General features: G+C 43.4%; 1 protein-coding gene across 5 annotated transcripts in view; it reads left to right on the forward strand.

Moving 5' to 3' along the window:
• OVCH1 (ovochymase 1) overlaps window positions 1-19,816 on the forward strand; it is a 41,226-nt gene that overhangs the window by 17,523 nt on the left and 3,887 nt on the right. For 2 of the 5 annotated variants that reach the window (XM_066998594.1, XM_048057862.2), the window contains 19 exons: window positions 240-368; window positions 820-888; window positions 1,342-1,522; window positions 1,922-1,994; window positions 2,655-2,850; window positions 2,959-3,113; window positions 3,929-4,085; window positions 5,826-5,933; window positions 8,057-8,278; window positions 11,206-11,331; window positions 11,742-11,880; window positions 12,477-12,619; window positions 13,567-13,701; window positions 14,811-14,846; window positions 15,978-16,202; window positions 17,003-17,167; window positions 17,915-17,947; window positions 18,511-18,718; window positions 19,492-19,652. In XM_066998594.1, the coding sequence (XP_066854695.1) occupies window positions 240-368; window positions 820-888; window positions 1,342-1,522; window positions 1,922-1,994; window positions 2,655-2,850; window positions 2,959-3,113; window positions 3,929-4,085; window positions 5,826-5,933; window positions 8,057-8,278; window positions 11,206-11,331; window positions 11,742-11,880; window positions 12,477-12,619; window positions 13,567-13,701; window positions 14,811-14,846; window positions 15,978-16,202; window positions 17,003-17,167; window positions 17,915-17,947; window positions 18,511-18,718; window positions 19,492-19,652 (2,661 nt within the window). The remainder of the gene's footprint in view (window positions 1-239; window positions 369-819; window positions 889-1,341; window positions 1,523-1,921; window positions 1,995-2,654; window positions 2,851-2,958; window positions 3,114-3,928; window positions 4,086-5,825; window positions 5,934-8,056; window positions 8,279-11,205; window positions 11,332-11,741; window positions 11,881-12,476; window positions 12,620-13,566; window positions 13,702-14,810; window positions 14,847-15,977; window positions 16,203-17,002; window positions 17,168-17,914; window positions 17,948-18,510; window positions 18,719-19,491; window positions 19,653-19,816) is intronic. The other 3 variants (XM_066998585.1, XM_066998597.1, XM_066998588.1) reach the window with 3 other exon arrangements.

Below are 19,816 nucleotides of genomic sequence, written 5' to 3' on the forward strand. Positions count from 1 at the left end.
ATTTTTGCATGTCTGTAGCATGATTGTAGAAGATTAATTCTGCCTGCTATTGCTTATGCATGTTACTGACTACCATTGTCATGCAAGTGTCTCTTCTGATCGAAACAAAAACTTCTTCAGGAAGTCTCCGAATATTTAGGGTTTTTGTTTTCTAGAAACCTAGATTAGCTAAAGCAACAAGTGCTTGAGGGATGACATTTAAAAGTCTTAAGAATATACATTCTTGTTCCTTCCCACAGCTAATCTCTGTGGATTCACAACTCCCAAACCAGTGCTGAGTTCGGGAAATACTATGCTGGTGCATTTTGAAAGTGATGAGGAGAACAACTTCAGAGGGTTCAGAGCCCGGCTCACCTTTGTTCTTTCAGGTTAGTAGAGAGATGCCTGCTGTGTCTAATAATGTCTGCATCATCTGCATCTGTTCTTAGATAACCAAGCCTATTGTTTTAGCCTTATCCTGCTGCATTCTGTCAAAATAATTTTAAAACGGAATAGATACTGGTGGCAGATTTCTCTTTCCCGAATAAGGGAGATGAAGCATGGTTTTCTTTTCATTTCTCACTGAGAAACTAGATGACTAACTTCTGATACCTGAAACAAACAGCCTTGTTAATTTTGCCATTCTAATATTCCCCTTGAAAATTTCATTATAGAAGAGTCTTGAACCTGGGGGGCTAGACTGCTATTACTGCTTCCTGCTTTTGTGACCGTGTGGTGGTGGTGGTGAATAACATCTACCTTCAAGTGGGCCCTTTTTTGAGGGGACAGGCAAGAGTTCTTAATGTGAGTAAGAGCTAACTCTTATTTCCTGTCTTGTAGAGGAGGCAAGAAGAGAAGACTCAGGATTAGCGTCTGCACCAATGTTGCCTCTGAGGGATGTCCCCTTAGGTAAAGAAATTAAGTTCTGCTCAGATGATCTGGTCTGCGAAGCCTTAATGTATAAGGATTCAGCAGTGAGGCAGTTGCTGACCTCAGGTCCTCTTTTGTGCACCACTTCCATGGACAAAAAGTGAAAGGGAAGTGCACCATCTCTCATTCCCCATACGTGCAGTATGTTCTCTCTGTTCGGCCATATGCAATTCCTGCAGGTAGTGGGGATACAGGGGTAAAGGGTGGGAGAGGCCTGCTTTCAGTGCCTGAGTCTTTTTTGCTCTCTGAAGTGCTAAACTCCTTAGGATTCCAGCTTTCATCTATCTGTTTTTCCTTCCCCCACCACTTCCAGAAAAGGACAGACAAATTTGGTCTCTCCTGCTTTTGACCTAGCTGTATCTGCTCCGTGAGGTTATCTAGGAAAACAGAAAACTTCCTTCCCAACTTCCAACTCTTCTCTGGCTCTCGCAGACACCTGTGGCCTTCCCCCAGTGACTCCCTGGTGGCTGTTCAAGCGCATTAGCGGGGCTGAGGAGGCCTGTCCTCACTGCTGGCCATGGCACGCTGCCCTGAACTTCCTTGGAGACTACCAGTGCAGCGGGGTTGTCATTAGCCCCACATGGATCCTGACAGCCGCCCACTGTGTGCAGCCGTGAGTGTGTCCAGCATGTCCCCGGCCACCTCTGCTCCTCTCCCCGTGCTGTGCGCTCCCCCTGCTCCTCCAGGCTGGAGAGCTGCAGGTCATACTCACACCTCTGTGTCCGCTGTGAGGCTTCCCTCCTGCCCTTCCTATGTGATGAGTGATTTGGGAGATGGTGATGACTTGGTCTTGCCTGTGAGATCTGTTAAAGTTAATTGGACTGGCTGCAATCAGAGCTGTGGCAAAGCCAGAACTGATGCAGTGCATTTGTCAGGGTGAGAAGCTCTTGCCCAGCAGTCCTGGGAATAAGTGACTAATTAGAGAAGAGCCAGAAGGGATGTATGACTGCTGAATAAGGAAGCTGTACGGCTGACTGTAAGTAGCTCCAATATGTTTACTTTCATTATACAGATCCAATAAACCCTTGCACTGGACTGTGACAGCAGGAGACCATGACAGAGCCCTGAGAGAGTCAACAGAACAGGTAAAAACAAGCAATACCATTAGAAATATTTACTTTGATATATTTGCCCTTATCATATTTCTCAAAACAGATCTAAGTCCACAAATAAAACTGTCTTGGCAGCAAGACAAAATGACCAGTACATAGCCCACGTTCAGGGATGAGAAAGGAACTCCAGTAACTTGGTCTTTTTCAGCTAACTTGCAGCTTCTAGAAGTATGTTTTATATATATACTTCTTATTACTAGCAGTAAAGACTTAAAAATCTAGCAGATGACTGAGTGTCCTCAATATCTTACTCTCTCAGTGCTGAGCAATACATCTGTCAATAAAATGGTTGCTGACTCTTTCTTCCTGATGGGGAGGAGAGAGAAATAAATGTGAGTCACTTTTTTTTCCACACCAGTCTTCTGTAATAACCTTACTGACTTGCGTCTGCACAATGGAACAGCCATTGCTGTAGGCTCAGGAGGTCTAAATAATACATCCCAGAAATCTGGCTGAAAAAAACTGAGAAGCTGGGGATTTGTCTTCAAAATCCTTGCACCTTCTTAGTTTCTTTTTAATTAGCTTGGCCATTGCTTGTGGGATTTCTGCCCTCTTTTTTACAAGTATGCTTTCAGGATGCACTTAGAAGGTAGCTTGTCCCTTCTTTGCCCTGATCCCTCTGATGCGTTACAGGTGAGACAGGTTAAAACCATTGTGGTGCATCCCCACTTCGATGTGGTGAGCTACGACTCTGACATTGCCCTGGTGCAGCTAGACATCCCTCTGGAGTACAATACTGCTGTGAGGCCAGTGTGTCTGCCCAACAGCACAGAGACATTATCTTCATCTTCCCTCTGCACTGCATCTGGCTGGGGGATCATTGAAGAAGGTGGGCCTTCTGATTTTTGCATGTTGTCCATTATAAACTGAACATACGCTTCCATCTCTTGTTTTATTCTTCTGCCCAGATCTTACCTAGAATTTATTTCCCAAGCAGAGGGGAGCCGATCTAAGCGACTGCAGCAGACGCAAGTGCCTGTGCTCGAGAATGAAATCTGTGAGAGGAATTACTACTTTGGTCACCCTGGAGGGATCACAGCTAGGATGCTTTGTGCTGGCTTTGTTTCCGTGGGAGGCCAGGACCCCTGTCAGGTGAGTTAAAACTAGAGGTGAGCATTCTTGAAGGCATCTGCATATTGGGTGTTGGTAGACCATCTGGGGAAAGAGGCTGGTGAAGACAGGAGAACTGCAAAGGCTGTTAAAAGCTCCAACAACTGCTGTTCCTGAAGTGGACACTACTTTTGTGAACAAGAGGCAGTCTGTACTGCAGATGTAATGTGCAGTGTTGCTTGGAAGTGGGGCCATAGATTTTAGTGTTTGTCTGGACAGTAATGTCCAAGATGCCTGTGGAGGAGATGTTCTTCCCTGCACTTTCCAAGTCCCATTTCTTTTTAGTGAATACTTCCTAATTTTAGCTGGCTTGGAACCCCTTTCAAGGCATGCTCTTCAAGGTAATCTGTGGTGATTTCTATTTTTTATAAAACTCTTGTTCCGAGCAGTGTCTGAGAACTAACTAATCGCCCTGAAATCATGAGGCAAGCTGGTAAGAACACTTGAGTAAATAAAAGGCAAAGTAATTTACTGAGGCATTGTCAAGCTAAAATGCAGGTTCTGCTCAATACCACAGTCTTATGGTGGACTGATAAATGATGCATACCATAAAATATGATTGACTAGTGCTCTTTGGTTTTCAGCCTGTGCTCAGTCTTTATTCTACACCGATAAGCAAGCCATTAAATCAGTCTTTGTTCCAGATCCAGGGTTGAGCTGCCAGCAGCTCTGTGCCCTGTTCTTGCACAGAGACTTTTTTTCTTGGGCAAATCTGATCTTTGACAGCTCTCCTCTCAGCTGCAGCAGTGCAGAGGCCAAATGAGAACTGCAAGATCTCCCTGTGTCTTTGTTCCTAGGGTGGTTCTGGTGGCCCCTTGGTTTGCAGGAAGGAAAACGGACCGTTTATTCTTTATGGCGTTGCCAGCTGGGGTGTTGGCTGTGCAAGTCCAAAGAAACCAGGAGTCTACTCAAGGGTGAGGATTTTCCTGGACTGGATAAGACTGACAATGAAAGGTGAGTTTTCCATCTAAACAATCTGAGTCCTGGATATAACTCCTTTGTGGAAAATATTCCAAGTACATTGAGATTTTTGTCTGGTAGACTTTTACAAGAAAGAAGGAAAAAAATCCAGATGGCTTCACTGCCTTCCTGCAGACAGTCCCTTCTTCCTCCTCTTCCTTGCACCTTCCTTGTAAGGAAAAAAAAGCTTACTGGAAATTGGAATGGGACTTTCAGAAGCATAAGACTTGTATTTAACACTTCTGGCTCTTAAATGGAATATAATCTCCAGGCAAATACCTTTCTCAGTATAAAGCAGCTGCTGCTGAAAATTCCTACCAGACCCGTGCTTTGATAGACAAGATAGTCTGGGACAACAGTAAACTGAACTTCTGTGTGCATGCACATATGTGCAAGATAAATTTCTGCAAAAAAGGTACAAGGGAAAATATTTTATGTACTAGTGAATAAGGACTGATACAATGAAAGTGATGGGTCTCTTACAAAGACAGAGGACCCTGTTCTTAAACTGGGGGCGCTCATCATAGAAGTGAGGGGAGCAAACCTGTATGAAGTACTTTGTGAACCCAGTATTGTCATACTGCTTTGCTGCACCAGCCCTTTCCACTCGTCTTTCCCAGAAGTTTCTTTCCTGCTGAGGTTCCTCAGGCCAAGGTGAACACGGCTTTATAGCTTCATTGGTGAATGGAGAAATCCACTCCTGCAAGCTGTTTAACGTGATATGATTCAATAGACTTCAAAGAGCCACCAGATAGCTTCAAGTCTCTTTTTCCATGTTAAATAAACTGATTTGTCATTCTAGAGAAATGTTTCACTTTGGCCTTTGGCTCAAAGTAGCTGTGCTGGGAAACTGCTGATGTAAAACACTTGTCTTCCAAGGCTTTATCCTCCTTCCCTGCCTGCACACATGTACAGCCAAGAATGTAATTCTCCATTTAGTGAGTATTTGGGATTGTCCCACAACTTTTCTTGGGAAAGAGCTAATCCTGGACAGAGTTTTTGTGTTTCTACCCACCCTATATTTTATTATATTACAGCCAAGGGAAAATGGAAGACTTCTGCTAACAATACTTTTTTTTTCTTGTAGCCTGAATAGTGTAGTTATGAGCAGGAAATTAACGTATATATTAAAGAAAAGAGCACTGTGTGGATAATGCTCCATTCTGGGGTCAGATGAGCACTTGGGCTCTGCTGCTTTGTGCTGCAGCTGTCTGTCTTTCTCAATCATGGTGCCATTCATAGTCCCGTGTAGACCTAAGAGAAATGTTAGTACAGGTGCTGACTAAGGGAGAACTTTCTTCCTAGCTAAAACCAGTTAACGAAGCAAGTTATCACTTGTATGGTAGCCAGAGCATCCCCACAGGTAAGCTTGCAGCTGGCTGGAGATCTTCCATACCCTTGCATCTGACACAACTGGCTGCTGACCCTGGTGCTCCCTAGGCTGTAATGGCTTTTGTGGATTTATTGGAGGTCAGGTAGTTTATGCAGAGGAATTGCTCAGCTCCATAGCTGTAAATCTTTCCTAGAGGTGGAGGCTCTAGTATTGCATTCAGCTTTTGCACATAGTTTCATATGAAAGGTTCAAAGCCCTGAGGGCTTTTTGGGCCAGATGCTGACCACTGGCTCCTTTACCTGACTTTCATACAGGCGTGATTGTGTGTTGTGAGAAGTGCTTGGCCATGATAACTGTTACTGAGTTTTGTATTAAATGAAGTGCATTGTGCTTCTCCTCAGATTCTGCACAGAGCATGCCATGGGGAAGTAATGCCGTACCTGGAACCTTGGTGCAGGAGCAGCCGGTGAAATTGCCTGCAAAACTACAGGGAGAGGCATCAGCACAGGGTAACTGCACAGCTGTGTGGAGCTGCTGTGTGCAAGAGGCTGCAGCATATGGTCTGCAGGAGGTAGTGGAGCTGGTTCAGTTTGGGGAGCAGCTCTAGGTGGAGCTCAGTAACAAGTGTGAGTCTCCTAAAACACATCTTCTGTATTCTAGACTGAGTTCCTCATGGTAGGGACAATTACTTGATCTCTTGTGCATGTACCTAGCATCACCAGAGCCCTGCTCCTGGGTGAGGAGCTCTGTCAGCTTGTTGCTTTTAAAGCACAGCAAACAGCCCTGTCCTTCTGATGTGCCTCCCCCCACTGATAAAGCATTTGAAAGTTTCTCTACATCTGATACTGTGACAGTGTTGGAGGAGGAATGATGGAAAGGCTGAGGCATTCTCAAGTTACTGGGTGACACTGGCTCTGGCAACAAATAAATGTTCAGGAGGGGATGTGCCACCAGCTCTGCTTGAGGACTTGTGATGTAGCCAGGGTGTTGGCACACATTGTGTGCTTTCCTCTTCTTATTGGCATCCTTGGTGGCGCTGCAAAACATCACACTGCTGAGATAAAAATAGGTCCCTGCAGTGATAAGCAGCAGGAGGGAATGCTTTCCTTGCATTAGCCCAGCAGCTCCAGCACTGGCTAGATGGAGCTGGAAATGCACACGAGCCTCGTGTCTGCACTGGAGCAGGCTTATCTCAGCTGAGCTGCTCATTACTGCCTGAGTTCAAACCATGGCAGGTGCATCGTGCCACGATGACCTGAATCTGGGGCTCACCCTGAATGCAAAAATGATTTTTAAAATGTACCTAGAGACAAGCTTCTGTGTCTCAGCCCCACGGGCTTTACCCTCCTTCCAGATGGCAGCTGTTCCCTGCAGTCCCTGCTGCCAGCACAGGGCCCACGTCTTCCAGCAGTGCTGCATGCAGGCAGGAGCCCTCGCCTTGCCCTTGCACAAAGCTGCATGATTAACTCGTTGCTTTGCAACCCGAGGGGCTCAGCTCTTCCTCCTCCCCCTCGGTGCTCTCAACACCCCATGCAGGTACGCAGAGACACGCAGAGTCAGCATCCCGTCTTAGCAGAAAGCTCGTAAATGTTGGTGTAGGAGGAATCGTGCTTAAACAGAATTAAAGCTGTTCTACAGAGGGTATGACTTGAAAAACTGCCGCCTTGGGAGGCAAACAACCCTATTATACTTGTACTAAAGGGACATACAGTTCTCATTAGTGATCTTGTTTTCTCTCCTCCTGCTCTGTTATAACTACTCAGATGCTTCCAAATATTTCCCTGTTGGATTGGTCTCTTATTTAACAAGTGTTGAGTCTGACTGCACTGTGTATGCTTGTAGCTGCAGGCTAAGCACTCTCCTACTGTTTCTGGAGAACTAGAGAATGAACAGACAAAAGCGTAATATTTCATAACTCTCATCAAAGGCTGGCTGCAAGGTCAAGGAAGAATAAATAATTATGTAATTTCTTTTCTTCCTTAATACTGAGTGAACATTTCAGCTTGGTAGGCTTCTTAGCGTGGGGACCTGACCAACCTGGTATGTGTTCATCTGTTTTTTTTCAGGCATAGATTTATAGTACAGCTCAAAATGAATCTGCAAGCTGGTCTTCTTTCCTCTACAACCTAGCATCTCACCCCTTTGTTGCCTACCTTGTGTCTGCTGCCTGGGTCTCTGAGGCGAAGGCAACAGGACTACTTCATGATCCTATGCACTTTCAAAGATCCTGCAGGACTGTACCAGTCTGCATGCTGGAGTTAAAAAAAATTAATAGTTTTTACTGAAAGGAACACTATTTAGGCAAAATGAATGGATCTGGTTTAAAAAAAATAACCCTATATTTATGCTTAATTTTGTGTGCCCTTCCAGTGACTGCAGTAGCTGTGCTTCTGCCCATGATATCAGCATATTTGGATTTCCATCATATCTAGTAACACCTGTGGAGGTAAAGAGTGAAAGAACGAGTTTCAAAATGTGTGTATGCATGTACACACACCAGAAAACCATTTTCTGCTACTTTTGTTGACCTGCTAGACTGTTTTCGATCATGGGCAGAACTGGCAGGTTTTATATAAAGCTTTTACTGTCTCTTCTTGATGCTTTTATCACTGAAGTGTGTATTTATCCACAGAATGTGTATCAGAAGTGGAGCTAGAAGAGCCCCGGGGGTTTATCTTTGCTCCATCCTTGTCAGGGTATGTGGGAAGCCCAGAGTGCTCTTGGATACTCCGTGTGTCTCCGAAGGGCATGGCAAAGATTATGGTAAAGCATCTGTCAATAAGAACATCACCAAACTGCCGAGAGGAGTTTCTTGGGATTTACGAAGAGAGTCAAGGAGGAAGAAAAGAGCTAGGTAACAACAAGTGATACAACTGAGGATGCTTAGTACTAGGAATTTCTCACTTTTACTTGGGACAGTTTCAGAAAGGGTTTTCATCTCCAACTGCATGTCTCTGATGTGTGGTAGACTTAATTAAATTTAAGAGCCTGGGTAGTAAACTTGACTGAAGCCCTTAATCCGTGTATGCATGCTGCATTGACCCAGTAGAAGAGCAGCCCTATTAGTCCACTAGAGAGTGATAAAACAGACTAGATAGCAACAAGCTGTGATATTTCAGTAAATTGGTATAGCAAAGTCTTGTCCATGTAAGTGACTTGTGACTCCTGTGATAGTGGCAGCTCCTTATTCGAAGTCAATCCCCTTTTCTCCATACTCCCCCAAATCTCTGACATAACGAAATGTGATGACAGTATGTGTTATATGCATCTTGGAGATGGAATGAATCACTCTGAAGCTTTAGGGTCTGGGGAACAGGGGTGTGGCTCTTCCTTTCACCAGAAAATATGCTATTTTTCATGCAGAGGGCTGTGGTCTTCCTTGCTTTGACCCTGCTGAGGTACAGTCTGTTCACTGGGACACTAGTCTACATAAAGACAAACCACAAAATGAAAAAAAGAAAATAAAGATGAAAATGAGAGCTTTAATGCTGTTTACCATAAAGTTAATAATTCTGGAGGCCAGCGTGTCTGTATGTGTGGTTTGTATTTGTACTGTATGCTGTGCAGTTAGTAAAATTTAGTTGGAGGTGCAGTGTGGCAAGGAGCAGGAGCACATCAGTGTAACTCCAGTGAGCTGGGCATTTTCAAAAAGTGTGGAGGGAATGCTTTTTGTTTCCTGTTTCAAAGGCTCTGTGCACAGAGTAGGGGAATAGAAGGAGGGGGAAAAGTGGAAGAGATGAAATGCGGGACAGTAGCATGCTCTTACATCTGTTTGAAATGGTACCTCCAATACTAGCTTTGTCTGCAGTACAAGCTGTCTAATATATAAACAGTTATGTATACATATAAAGAAATTCTATCCCTGCCTTCACTGTGGCGAAGTCATGGGACAGAAGGGAGGATAACCATGCCTCTACACTCATGTACACAAATGATGGGCTTTGTTTAGCTATTATCATTCAAATATTGTCACTGTTCTACATTTTTAGCCATGAGAAATGCCAGCCAAGATGTCCATGTCTGAAAGGATTTAAAGATAAGAATAAAAATGCTGCTGCTATATACATTTGAGAATCCAATTTCATTTTTTTCAATATGGGGACTTGGTTTACTCCTTCTCCCCCACCTTCTCAGAGTCATTCCAAAAATGATGTATAAGCATAGGAGCATGACAGGTTCCAGGGGTCGGTCTGGCTGTGTATTGGGAGAGACTCAGCAGACTCAAGCTAAAAAAGGTGATGCAGAAGAAAGGTAATGGCTTTATAGGCTGCTGTAGAGGGCTCAGAAAGGTTACTAATTTTTGCAACATGAGGAGTATTACTTGGAAGTTGTTGGACCAAAATGTAAATGGGAAGGGGGAAATAATTAGAAACGGATGGTGGGGGGAAGTTCATGAAGGTTAGATCTTGCAGAGTTTATATTGGGTGTGCTGACCTGAGAAGATGTTTCTTCTCCTAGCTCTTCAATGAGTTTTTCTTCCCCTCCATCTCCACTCCTCCCTTTGCTTTATTCTGCCTTTATATAAACTTAATTTATAATGATTGTAGACATTATAAAGTAATTATACAGAAGGATTTCTACTGGGCAGGCATCCACGCTAGCATTCATTTGAAGAGTGGTGGAGAAATCCACCATCAACCTTCGGGAGCCCTTTGGGTGAATTCCAGGGCATGGAACTTATGTTCTCCAAATACTTCCAAAATTAAGTAATGCCTCTGGAGAAAGTTTTTAGATAATGGCTATTCTGTGTAGTCTCTTGTCCTCTTATGTCACACCAGTGATTAAAAACAAGTCTGAAATTTAGCATGTCATCTAACTCTGAGGTGGAAGGGAAAGAACAGGAAAGAGAAGATGTGCTAAGGAGCTCTTGGAGTGCTCCGCAGCTGTTTTCCTCCAAGAACTTATTTATAAAAGTACAAAAAAAAAGTATGCCTGTTACAGCTGAGAATAACAGTTTAACTTTCATAACTATTTATATACGGAACAGAGGAAAATACTATCAGAAATGGAGCCATCAGTCAAACTTCTCCCTTAATAGGAGCCTAATAGATAGTTCCCTAGAGCATCTTCCAGCATACAGACTCACTGCTATGTAATAGTATTTTGTTATGGCTGGCAGTTTTTCCAAGGTTGGGTATATTAAACTAGATTTCTATGTCTATTTATATGCCAACATATTGAAACAGTGTATTTTTTTTCCTTCACTCCTTCTCTAGAGCTAGTGAGCAACAGAAGTCAGTGGGTGCCTGTCTCTAAACCGAATCACTTTTACTGAGGAACCTAAAACATAGACTTGGGCTTCAATGTTGACGTGAGTTAGAATTCTGGTGTGATGGGGAAGAAAGAGGCTGGAAAACTTAGAGAGCCAAAAACAACCCCAGAATAGTTTAGTGTGCTTAACAACTGAAAGTGTCTATCAGTGGAGGTGGAATAATGCCAGTTTCCTGTCCCATCTCATTTTCAGTTAAAATGTAAGAATGAATCTTTAAGTAGTTTAGCAATCTTTTGGGATGGTTACAGCAAAGTGTCTAGCCTTGTAGGTAGAACTTCAGGCAGCTGATACTAAGCAATGTACTGCACAAGTCCCTGTTGGCCAGCCGTAGGGCATTTCTTGAAGGGCGGGAGCTGGAGTCTCTCTGCCTTTGCTTGCAGTGAGCATCTCTGAAACGTGAGTAGTTCCCCACTTTTCTGCCTTTCCACAGAGTATGAATTTTACCTATGTGAGAGATGCTTATAAAACATCACTTTTTACAATGGTTTTGTGCTTGGATTTGCTTCTAGCTGTGTTGTGTGGTACCCTGATGTCTCCTGTGGTCCTCTGGAGCCCTGGGCCCACGGTGAAGGTGGTATTCCGCTCCATCAGCCCTGCTGCTTTCAGCATCGAGTACTTAATGCTCACAGTCCAAGGTACAGTCAAGAAGTACAGCTGCTTTTCTCTCTAAAGATGATGAACTGAGCTGTTTGACTGAAGCTTCAAGAATGTCCTTGTGTACAAGATGCCCTTATGGAGTTTCTGGACACTTTCCGTATAGATGTTCTCCAAGCATGCATAAAATGGAACACTTCTAAGCTCTAGCCTGGGTAAAACCAACTGACTGCAAAATGCTGAAGCTTGAAATAGGGCTAAAATGAGTTTGAGTTTTGTAGTATTATGATAAACAAGGTCTGGCCTAGTGGAATAGGAATGTAGTAGCTTTCATAATTGGTTCATCCTCTAATTGAACATGTCACGTCATACAGGAATTGTCCTAGTCCGTGATGAAAGTCCATTTAATACTAAACCTGAATTTCATGTTTTGCATTCTTATTCCATCTAGAACAAAAACCTGGAAATACCCAAGAAAGTCCCAAGAAGATGAGCTCAGAGCTGTCACGATGCAAGGATGCCATCCTTACAGATAAGGAAGGAAAGATCCAGTCACCAGGATACCCCATGAGACACACAAATGCCACCAGGTGAGCACCTGAGTTCTTCTGGCTCTTGGAACTCCCATAAAATCTGCAAATACGAGACAGCTTTTAATGAATCTATAGGTATTACAGTGCCTGTTAGAAAACTGGGCAAGTACCTCAAAAATAGTCAGGAAAACTGGAGGGGGGGAAGGCACACCAGTACCTTCACTCCAGCAAACATCAGACAAATCTGATGCATCTGGACAAAGCTCTCATCATAAAGTACGTCAGGCTCCTGAACATGGCACAACTGAGGGCTTAAAAATGGCAATGCTTAACTGTGTTGCTAAAAACCTTTTGGAACTTTCATCTGTTTTCCTTTTCTTTCTCTCTTATTGTGCTTAGGTAGGATAAGAGAGAACTTTCCATTCACAAGGCAATAGCACAGACTTCTGAACTGTTCAAAAAGTTTAACTTCAGAAGTAATGAATAATATGCCTGAAATAGATTTGGACCAGTATCTCATCTTTGACTTCTTCTTTTTCATGGGTATTACAATCCCTTTTTGCCTTGGCTCACATTTTGATAGCTATCCCTAGGAAAAAAGAGCCAATTGTAAGATATGCCAGCATTGTGACTTTGTTCTTTGCTTTGTGCAGCAGCTGCCACTGGAGAATTATAGCCCCATTAAAATCCATTATTAGGCTTGAAGTCGTGGACTTCTGGACTGAAAGGAATCTGTCTAATTGTCATGGCCAACTGATGGTGTATGAAGGATTTGGACTAACCAAAGAGTTACTAGGTGAGAGAGTGCTTACGTTAATGCTGGGGTGGGAGAAACAGAGGAGCTGTTCTAAGTTTCTTAGCAGACAGATGGGGATTTTTACGTGGCACACTTCCATGCTCCAGGAGGGATTTCTGATAATACTTGGAGCTACTTCAGCGAGCTCAGTATCTTTCCCTTCTTAGGAATGCTGTTGCAATCAAATGTATTGGATGTGAGGCCTTAATCATGGCATTGCTGTGCCTCAGAACAATGCAAGTTTGTCTGGGTTGCTTTTTCCAGGGTTGAACGTGCAGCGTGGCAACTTGCTGTGTATGTCTGCAGCTGTGTGCCAACGAGGCAGCAGGTCAAAGTGATGGGGCCAGGGAAAGGGAAACTTTTTCCTACTGCCATGCTGAGCAAGGGGAGGTACCTGCCTGCCCTGACTGAGGGGCTACCAACGTGGTTGGGATATTGCTGGGGAAGTGGAGTCAGCATCTGGAGGAGAAAGCATTGGCTGGAAACTTAAACTGCTCAAATATTTAGGGATACAAGGTATTTCAGTGCCAGGTCTTGATTATGTGAGACACAAAGTGGCTTATTCCGCAGGGAGTGTGAATGCCCTGAGGTCTTGTGGGTATGACAGTGTCTGGCACAAGAGCCTCGTCTGCCTGTCAGAGAGGGATTTCTTCTGACCAGAGTACTCCTGGTAGTTGGCTCTTGCTCCTAGTGGTCTGTAGTGGTTATAACTGGGCATCTTCAACCATTTCTGTCTGTAAATATCCCCATTCTGATTTCAGATATAGTGAGCTATATTCTGGACTTGTGTGTCCAGTGTGTGAATTCGAAGCTGAATAGCATCAGGAGTTTTACTGTTTGTTTCCCCTCTTAGAAAGGGAAATCTTTTCCAGCGCCACACTTCTGGGAGGTTCTGCCTTATAGGACTCAAGAAAAAGGCTTTAATCCCAACCTGGCCTATTTTGCAGGAAACTTCTGTGGCGATGCTTCACTCTACCCTGTAAAATCCCGAGGCTCAGTGATGACAGTGACCTTCACTTCCAGGGCTGAGGCAGCTATGAAAGGCTTTCTTCTGACTTACCAGATGATATTTCCTGAGCAGAGTAAGTCTATTGCAATTTTTGGATAGGATGAACCAGAGCTGGAAGTAAGGCTCCTACTAAAAAAAGGAAGGGAGCAGAATGTGGTGGAAAAAGGTGGAAATGCATAGTGTTATAACAGAACAAAAATATTCACTGCTATTTAGGTGTGTGGTGGCTGTTTTTTTGAGGATGTTAAGTAATATCTTAAGTATTTAGTGTGTCAGATCTATTTATTCTGGAGATAAATTACCATTAAGAATAAGATTGAGTAGTATCTTTGAGTGCTGATGATAAAAAGCATAAGTAGTAATCTAATTCCTGTGCTCATTCCCCACAATGAACTTGCAGAAAGGAGCTGCTAGCTTAGACATTTCACCCTTTTTGTTCTGCTCTACCTAACTCCCTCACAGTCTGTTGCTACTTCTATAACCTCTCTTCTGTATGCAATGCCACTGTCAAGCACTGCTGATGCCCCTGTACCCTCCAAGCCTCACCTCTACTGCATGCACAGGAAGCTAGCCAGTTAATTGGGCTCTGAGCTTAAAGGCTGAAGGAAATCTACCTCACACTCTTTCACCTTTCTCTTACTTCTCAAACCAGAGAACAGCTGGTGACACGGGCAGGCACTTTTCTCTGTGAATAGCACTGCCCTGGCACCATTAAGCATATTAGTTACTTTGATTTCTTAGATCAAAGAAACCAGTTCAGATCTTTTGCCTTCGCAGAAGCAAACAGTTCTGTATTCCTAGTGGTCTGAGCCACTTCTACTCTCATTTTACCTTCCCTCTTTCTCCTGTCTTACCTGTGCCTTCATTGGTGTGCAGACAAGCACATCTTTTTTGTGTGTATTGTGCAAGTGTGTCAGACTTCAGAACTAAATTGCAGCTAAATTTCTCAGATTCTGTTTGTCAGACTTAACAGCACCATCAACAGAGATTTGGCTGCCTTCTTTCACGTGTGCACATGCTTTGAATATGCACTCCAGGCCCCAGCTCTGAACACCAGGAGGTGCCTTTTCCACTCCCCTGCAGCCTGGCTATGAACTGCTCGTGGCTCAGGCTCCTGTCCCCAGCATGGCCCTACATCCTCTGCATTTATGTGCCTCTGGTAAGGCAGTGCTTTTCTTTTAGGTCTGGAACCTGGAAACATGACAGATGCTGACAAAGGTAAGACAGGTTTTAACTTTCTACAAAGCTGGTGAGAGTGAAGAAAGAAAAAGCCTATTTAAAAGAAAAAGTGCCCCCACCTCTTAATGTACATTCTGAATTTCTGGCTTGGGCATTAACCTCTGTCAGAAGTAAGTGTGAGCACGTGGGTATGAGACCGTCACCAGCAACATCAGCTGTATTAGTACTAAATGTCCTCTGTTCATTCAGCATATCCCTCTTTTACTGTATCTATGTTCAGTTCCTGCTACCAGAGCTGCTATGCATGCTTGATGAAATGAATAGATACCTGGAGAGTGTTTAAAACAAAATAAAAACCCTCCACTAATTCCAGTGAACTCAAATATATTGGATTTAGGATGCTTGAACCTGTCTCCCTGCTCTGCCTGAGCACTTAACTTCTGCTCAGTTGGCCAGCCTGCCTGAAGCATATTCCCAGATCTTGAGCTAAAGAGACCCTCAAGGTGAAAGCTTAAAAGCCTCATCAAGCTTCTACATTTTTCATGTTTCCACCAGGTTCAGTCTTTTTCTCTCTCAGCCCAGTAAGCCTGTAGTCAACCCTGCTGCCCTTTCACCACAATAAAATGGGGTGCAATGTTAGCCAGTAGGTAGACATTGGATACGAAGTGTTTTATTTATGAAACGCCTGAAAACAATGCAGACTTGTCCACAAAAACATGCAATTAAAATGTTAACACAACCACAGCATAGAATACTTCATTTTGATCAGCTTTATGGCAACTATAAATGCAAGAAAATAGAAACAACTAGGTAAGCAACTTAAAGAGTGGCTAATAAGTGTTTAAGTTTGAATTTGGCCCATTTGGAAAGCTTCCTCCAAGTGATCTTGTATGTAGGGTCTTGATATCTGGCCTCTAGATCACTTCAGAATTCAAGTCTGTTTCCTCAAGTCTGTAGCCCTTTTTCTGGTTGAACAGTTCTGCTTAAACTGCATGTGGAACTTGTGCTTGGGAGCTATGCAAACTTTAATTTCAACCAACAGAACTTGCATCCTGGCATTACAATCTTGGCTTTCTCCAATATCAACAGGCCTGCTTCAAAAAAATATTATGCAGAAACAGGTTTAGGCAAGAGATATGGTTCTTTTCTTTATTTTCTTTTCTTTTGGAGAGTGCCAAGTCTTTGATCTAATTCCTGTTGGAGCTACTGAAATAACATCTCCCAATTACCCTGGCGTTTACCCTGACATGCTGAACTGCACTTGGACAATTTATTCCACTTCAGGAAATAAACTGAAGGCTGTAATTAAAGACTTTGTAACTGAGGATACAAGGGACTGCATTTGGGATTGTTTGAGTATTTATGACGGACCTCATCTCTCTTCAAGACTCCTGGGTAGGTTGAACTCATCCTTATTTGTTGCCTTAATTTTCTGATCCCTTTTATTTAATGTGACTATGTTCCATCTGTTTGTAAGGTGAGAGAGGGAGGGGCCAGCGCTGTCTGATTAGGTATCTGAAGTAGAAGCCTATGTAGCAGAGTCAAGTTGGTATCAGGCTTCCCAAGAGCAGGCCTGTCACCCAGGGCCTCTTAGGTATAAGTGGCCTGGACTCGGTACCTGTTGGCTTCCAGTGTCGTGGATATGTGGGATGGTACTACATCAGTTCCGTGTATAATGCCTTTTTTCTTTAATTCTTTGTATCTTGATACTTATCTTACTCTCTGAAACAAAGCTTGAGCAGGTACTGCTGTGAGTACCAAAGCTGCCTTGTGCCATATGGGCATCAGGATTTTTGGATATAGAAGTGCTCACTGAAACAGCTTCATGCCTTTCTGGTTCTCCCACTGTCTCCTCCCTTTCTCTTCCCACCTACATAGATATTTAGGGAACAGGTTGCTGAAGTAATCTCACTAAAGTATGAGATACACATTCATGTAGAGCATGGGAGTAATTTGGCTGTTGCACTAGGCTTCAGTTCTTCAGCTTGAGCAGGGAGTGATGTTTCATAGACCACTGGAGGCATAACTCTTGAAAGACCCCAAGACCTCAGAGCCATCTTGGCATCACTAACCTCTTCCAGTACCAAATGGTTTGGATTAAAGATATGTCCCTGGAAATAATAAGTATAGGGGCTGTAGTTGTTGTGCAGTACAATTTGACGCTCAACTGCAGTACTTTTTTTTCTTTCCTCCAGCTAGCTTATGTGGCCAGAGAAAATCTTTTAGTGTGTTTTCTAGTAGCAGCTTCCTGACCCTTCACTTCAGAACTGATGAATCTGTGGGATACAGAGGCTTCAAAATCCTTCTTGAAGAGCTGTATCTGCAGCCAACACAAAGCGAGCTGGAAGACGGTAGCCAATGTAAGTAATGTTCTGGGTCTTTCTATGTCTGCTTCACAAAGAAGTCCTGTTGCTAAAGTAGTACTGAGAGTTACAGACAGGCAAATTTGTAATGATTTTTTGCTAAAGGTACTTTGCCTAAAACTATTGCCCTAAGATGGTGTCAGGATATTCTTCTCTGTTCTCATGTATCCAAAACTGCAGTAAGTTAATTCAGTGCCCACACCAAGCACTTTGTGTTAGATGGTAGTCCTTGTATCTCCACAGTTCTCACCGTTACTGAGCCAAATATAGAAATGTTCCTGAGGAATGGGTGTTTCCTTAAAAATGGGCAACCAAAAACTAATTTAAAATAGATGTATATTGGGAAGAACTACTAGTCTCACCATGTATCTGATCTCTGATTAATTAATAACCACTATCTGGAACCTGACACTGTAAACAGGAAACAGAAAGCCAAACAGTTTAATCCATCTGTGCTAATGTTTGCTTGAGAGCTTCACTGCTCTTACTAGAGGGCTATGCATTTTCCTGGGGCAAAGAAAAGGGATAAAGAGAGCCTGTTTTTTTATTTATATATATATATATATATATATATATATATATAAAGTTTGGCTTCCATGGCATGATCCAGAGCCCCACTGTGAAAGAAGAGGAATAGGGGATGTTGTACCTCAGTCGTTAAAGCTCTGTATAGGCTTCTCCAAATCAGCTCTGCTAATGACAAGTATTTAATGGTTGTGTTCTGCTATATTTTTTTCCCCCCAGACTCATCCTCTCTATTACCGACTTCTGAAGAAAGTAAATACTGCTCACTTCTGGTTTTCTTTCCTTTCTCATGCTAACACCTCTTGTGATCAGTGAAAGCTGGTGGTGGTAGGATTCAACTTATTTATGCACTGTTTAATTTGCTGTTACTGGAGTCAGTTGGGAACACTTTAGTGAACTAATTTTGGAAAATGGAGATTTACTGTACAGGAAACACTTCATAAATACCAGTTTTGACTAAAAAAAGTCAGGAAATACTTCTCACCTGCAAAATGTGACTTCCTGAAAAACCTGTGAAGAACTACTTACCCACAACATGTTGGCCAGTCTGTACACATCCAAGGTATTAAGGTATCAAGTCCTTGCTCAACTGGTATTAGTTAGGGTCTTTATTTTTTGGTATAGCATATATGGATATCTTCTCTCTTGAAAAGCAAAGTGTTCCTAACTCTCCAATATAGGCACTTCAGTCCTACTGAAGGGCTGTCGTGGAAGCTTTGGACATGGCTGTCCAGAACAAGTCTGGTGTTTGCTTGGTGTTGGAGCTCGTCAATTCACCAGCAAGGAAATAATTCCAGATAAACGTTTTTTTCAAGTGGTGGATCCATTCCCTGTGCTGGGGCCTGCAACAAGTACAGAAGAACTGGGGGAGTCCCGTGAGAAGCCTAAGATGTGTGAAAGCAGCGGGGCAGCCCTGCTGTCCTGGCCCTGGCTGGCCAGTCTGCAGTATGAAGGTCGCCACTTCTGTGGAGGCATTCTAATTGATGAAAAATGGGTCCTGACAGCTGCACACTGCAACTTCAGGTGGGCAACGTCCTCTCACCCAAGAATGCTGAAGGCTCGTTAGCGTGAAGAGCTGGACAATTTCTAAGCTACTTTGTCACTCATGGCAAATACATAGTCTTATTGTTTCCCACATGTCTACATACAACCTGAGCTGCTCTCCAGTAGCTTATATCTCCCTGTTTTTCATGTTGCTAGCACAGACAGTGGTGGCAGTAGAGATACAGTATTTGGCTTTGGTGTGTACTTAGTTATATATATATATGTGTGTGTGCAGTCCTGGGAGACCTCAACATCTGCCCTCAAAACTGCTGACACCTGCATTACGTCTATGGCCCCCACTATGTATTTACTAGCCCCAGTTAGGCTGAGGTGCCACGTGATACTGATGAACATTCATCTTTGTTGTATGTAGAAACCTGCGATGGTGGTGTTGGTCTTGAATGTTTCATCAAAGCATTTATACAGCCCAGATCTGTAGCTTTGATATAAGTTCTGTCCCCGTTGGGATCTGATTCCTGAGAAGGTGAGCGACTGACTCACCTCTGGACTCTGCGTTAATCGTAACTGGGGCAAGGCTTTGTAGATGGAAGTCAAAGTTCTGTCAGTACAGCAGAGAAAGTAGTGGTACCTCAGCTGGGACTTCCAAAAGAATCCCTGTGATGTAAAGTTTTAAGTCTTGGAGCATGAGTGTTGCTGGCAGCAAATGTTACACGTGAACTTAGGACTCCTCCTGTTGAACTATGGAGTTTCTTAGACTGAAAATGCATTTGATTTTCTTTTTCATTGTTCAGTGCTCAGATGGACAAAGTCCTGGGAAAAATATACTCATTGCCAAATGTGAAGGGTAACAGCCCTGTGCTTGTGAAAGCTGTGCACGCTCACTATAACTTCAGTGGTTTTCCTTCCACAAATGACCTGGCACTCCTGGAGCTGCAGAAACCCATCAAGCCAGGTACTGCTTGGGCCCAGTACATTCAGCTGTGATGGGGTTAATAGTTATAGCAAGACTCTGACATGGGGCACAGTGTTTTGTGTGAGTGTGAGGAGGGGGATGGGAGGGCATTTGTCTTCTACAGTAAGGGATGCGAAGAGCAAAACGAGTAGCAAGCCTTTGGG

The sequence above is a fragment of the Anser cygnoides genome, chromosome 1 (assembly GCF_040182565.1).
Source record: "Anser cygnoides isolate HZ-2024a breed goose chromosome 1, Taihu_goose_T2T_genome, whole genome shotgun sequence".
Taxonomy (NCBI): Eukaryota; Metazoa; Chordata; class Aves; order Anseriformes; family Anatidae; genus Anser; species Anser cygnoides.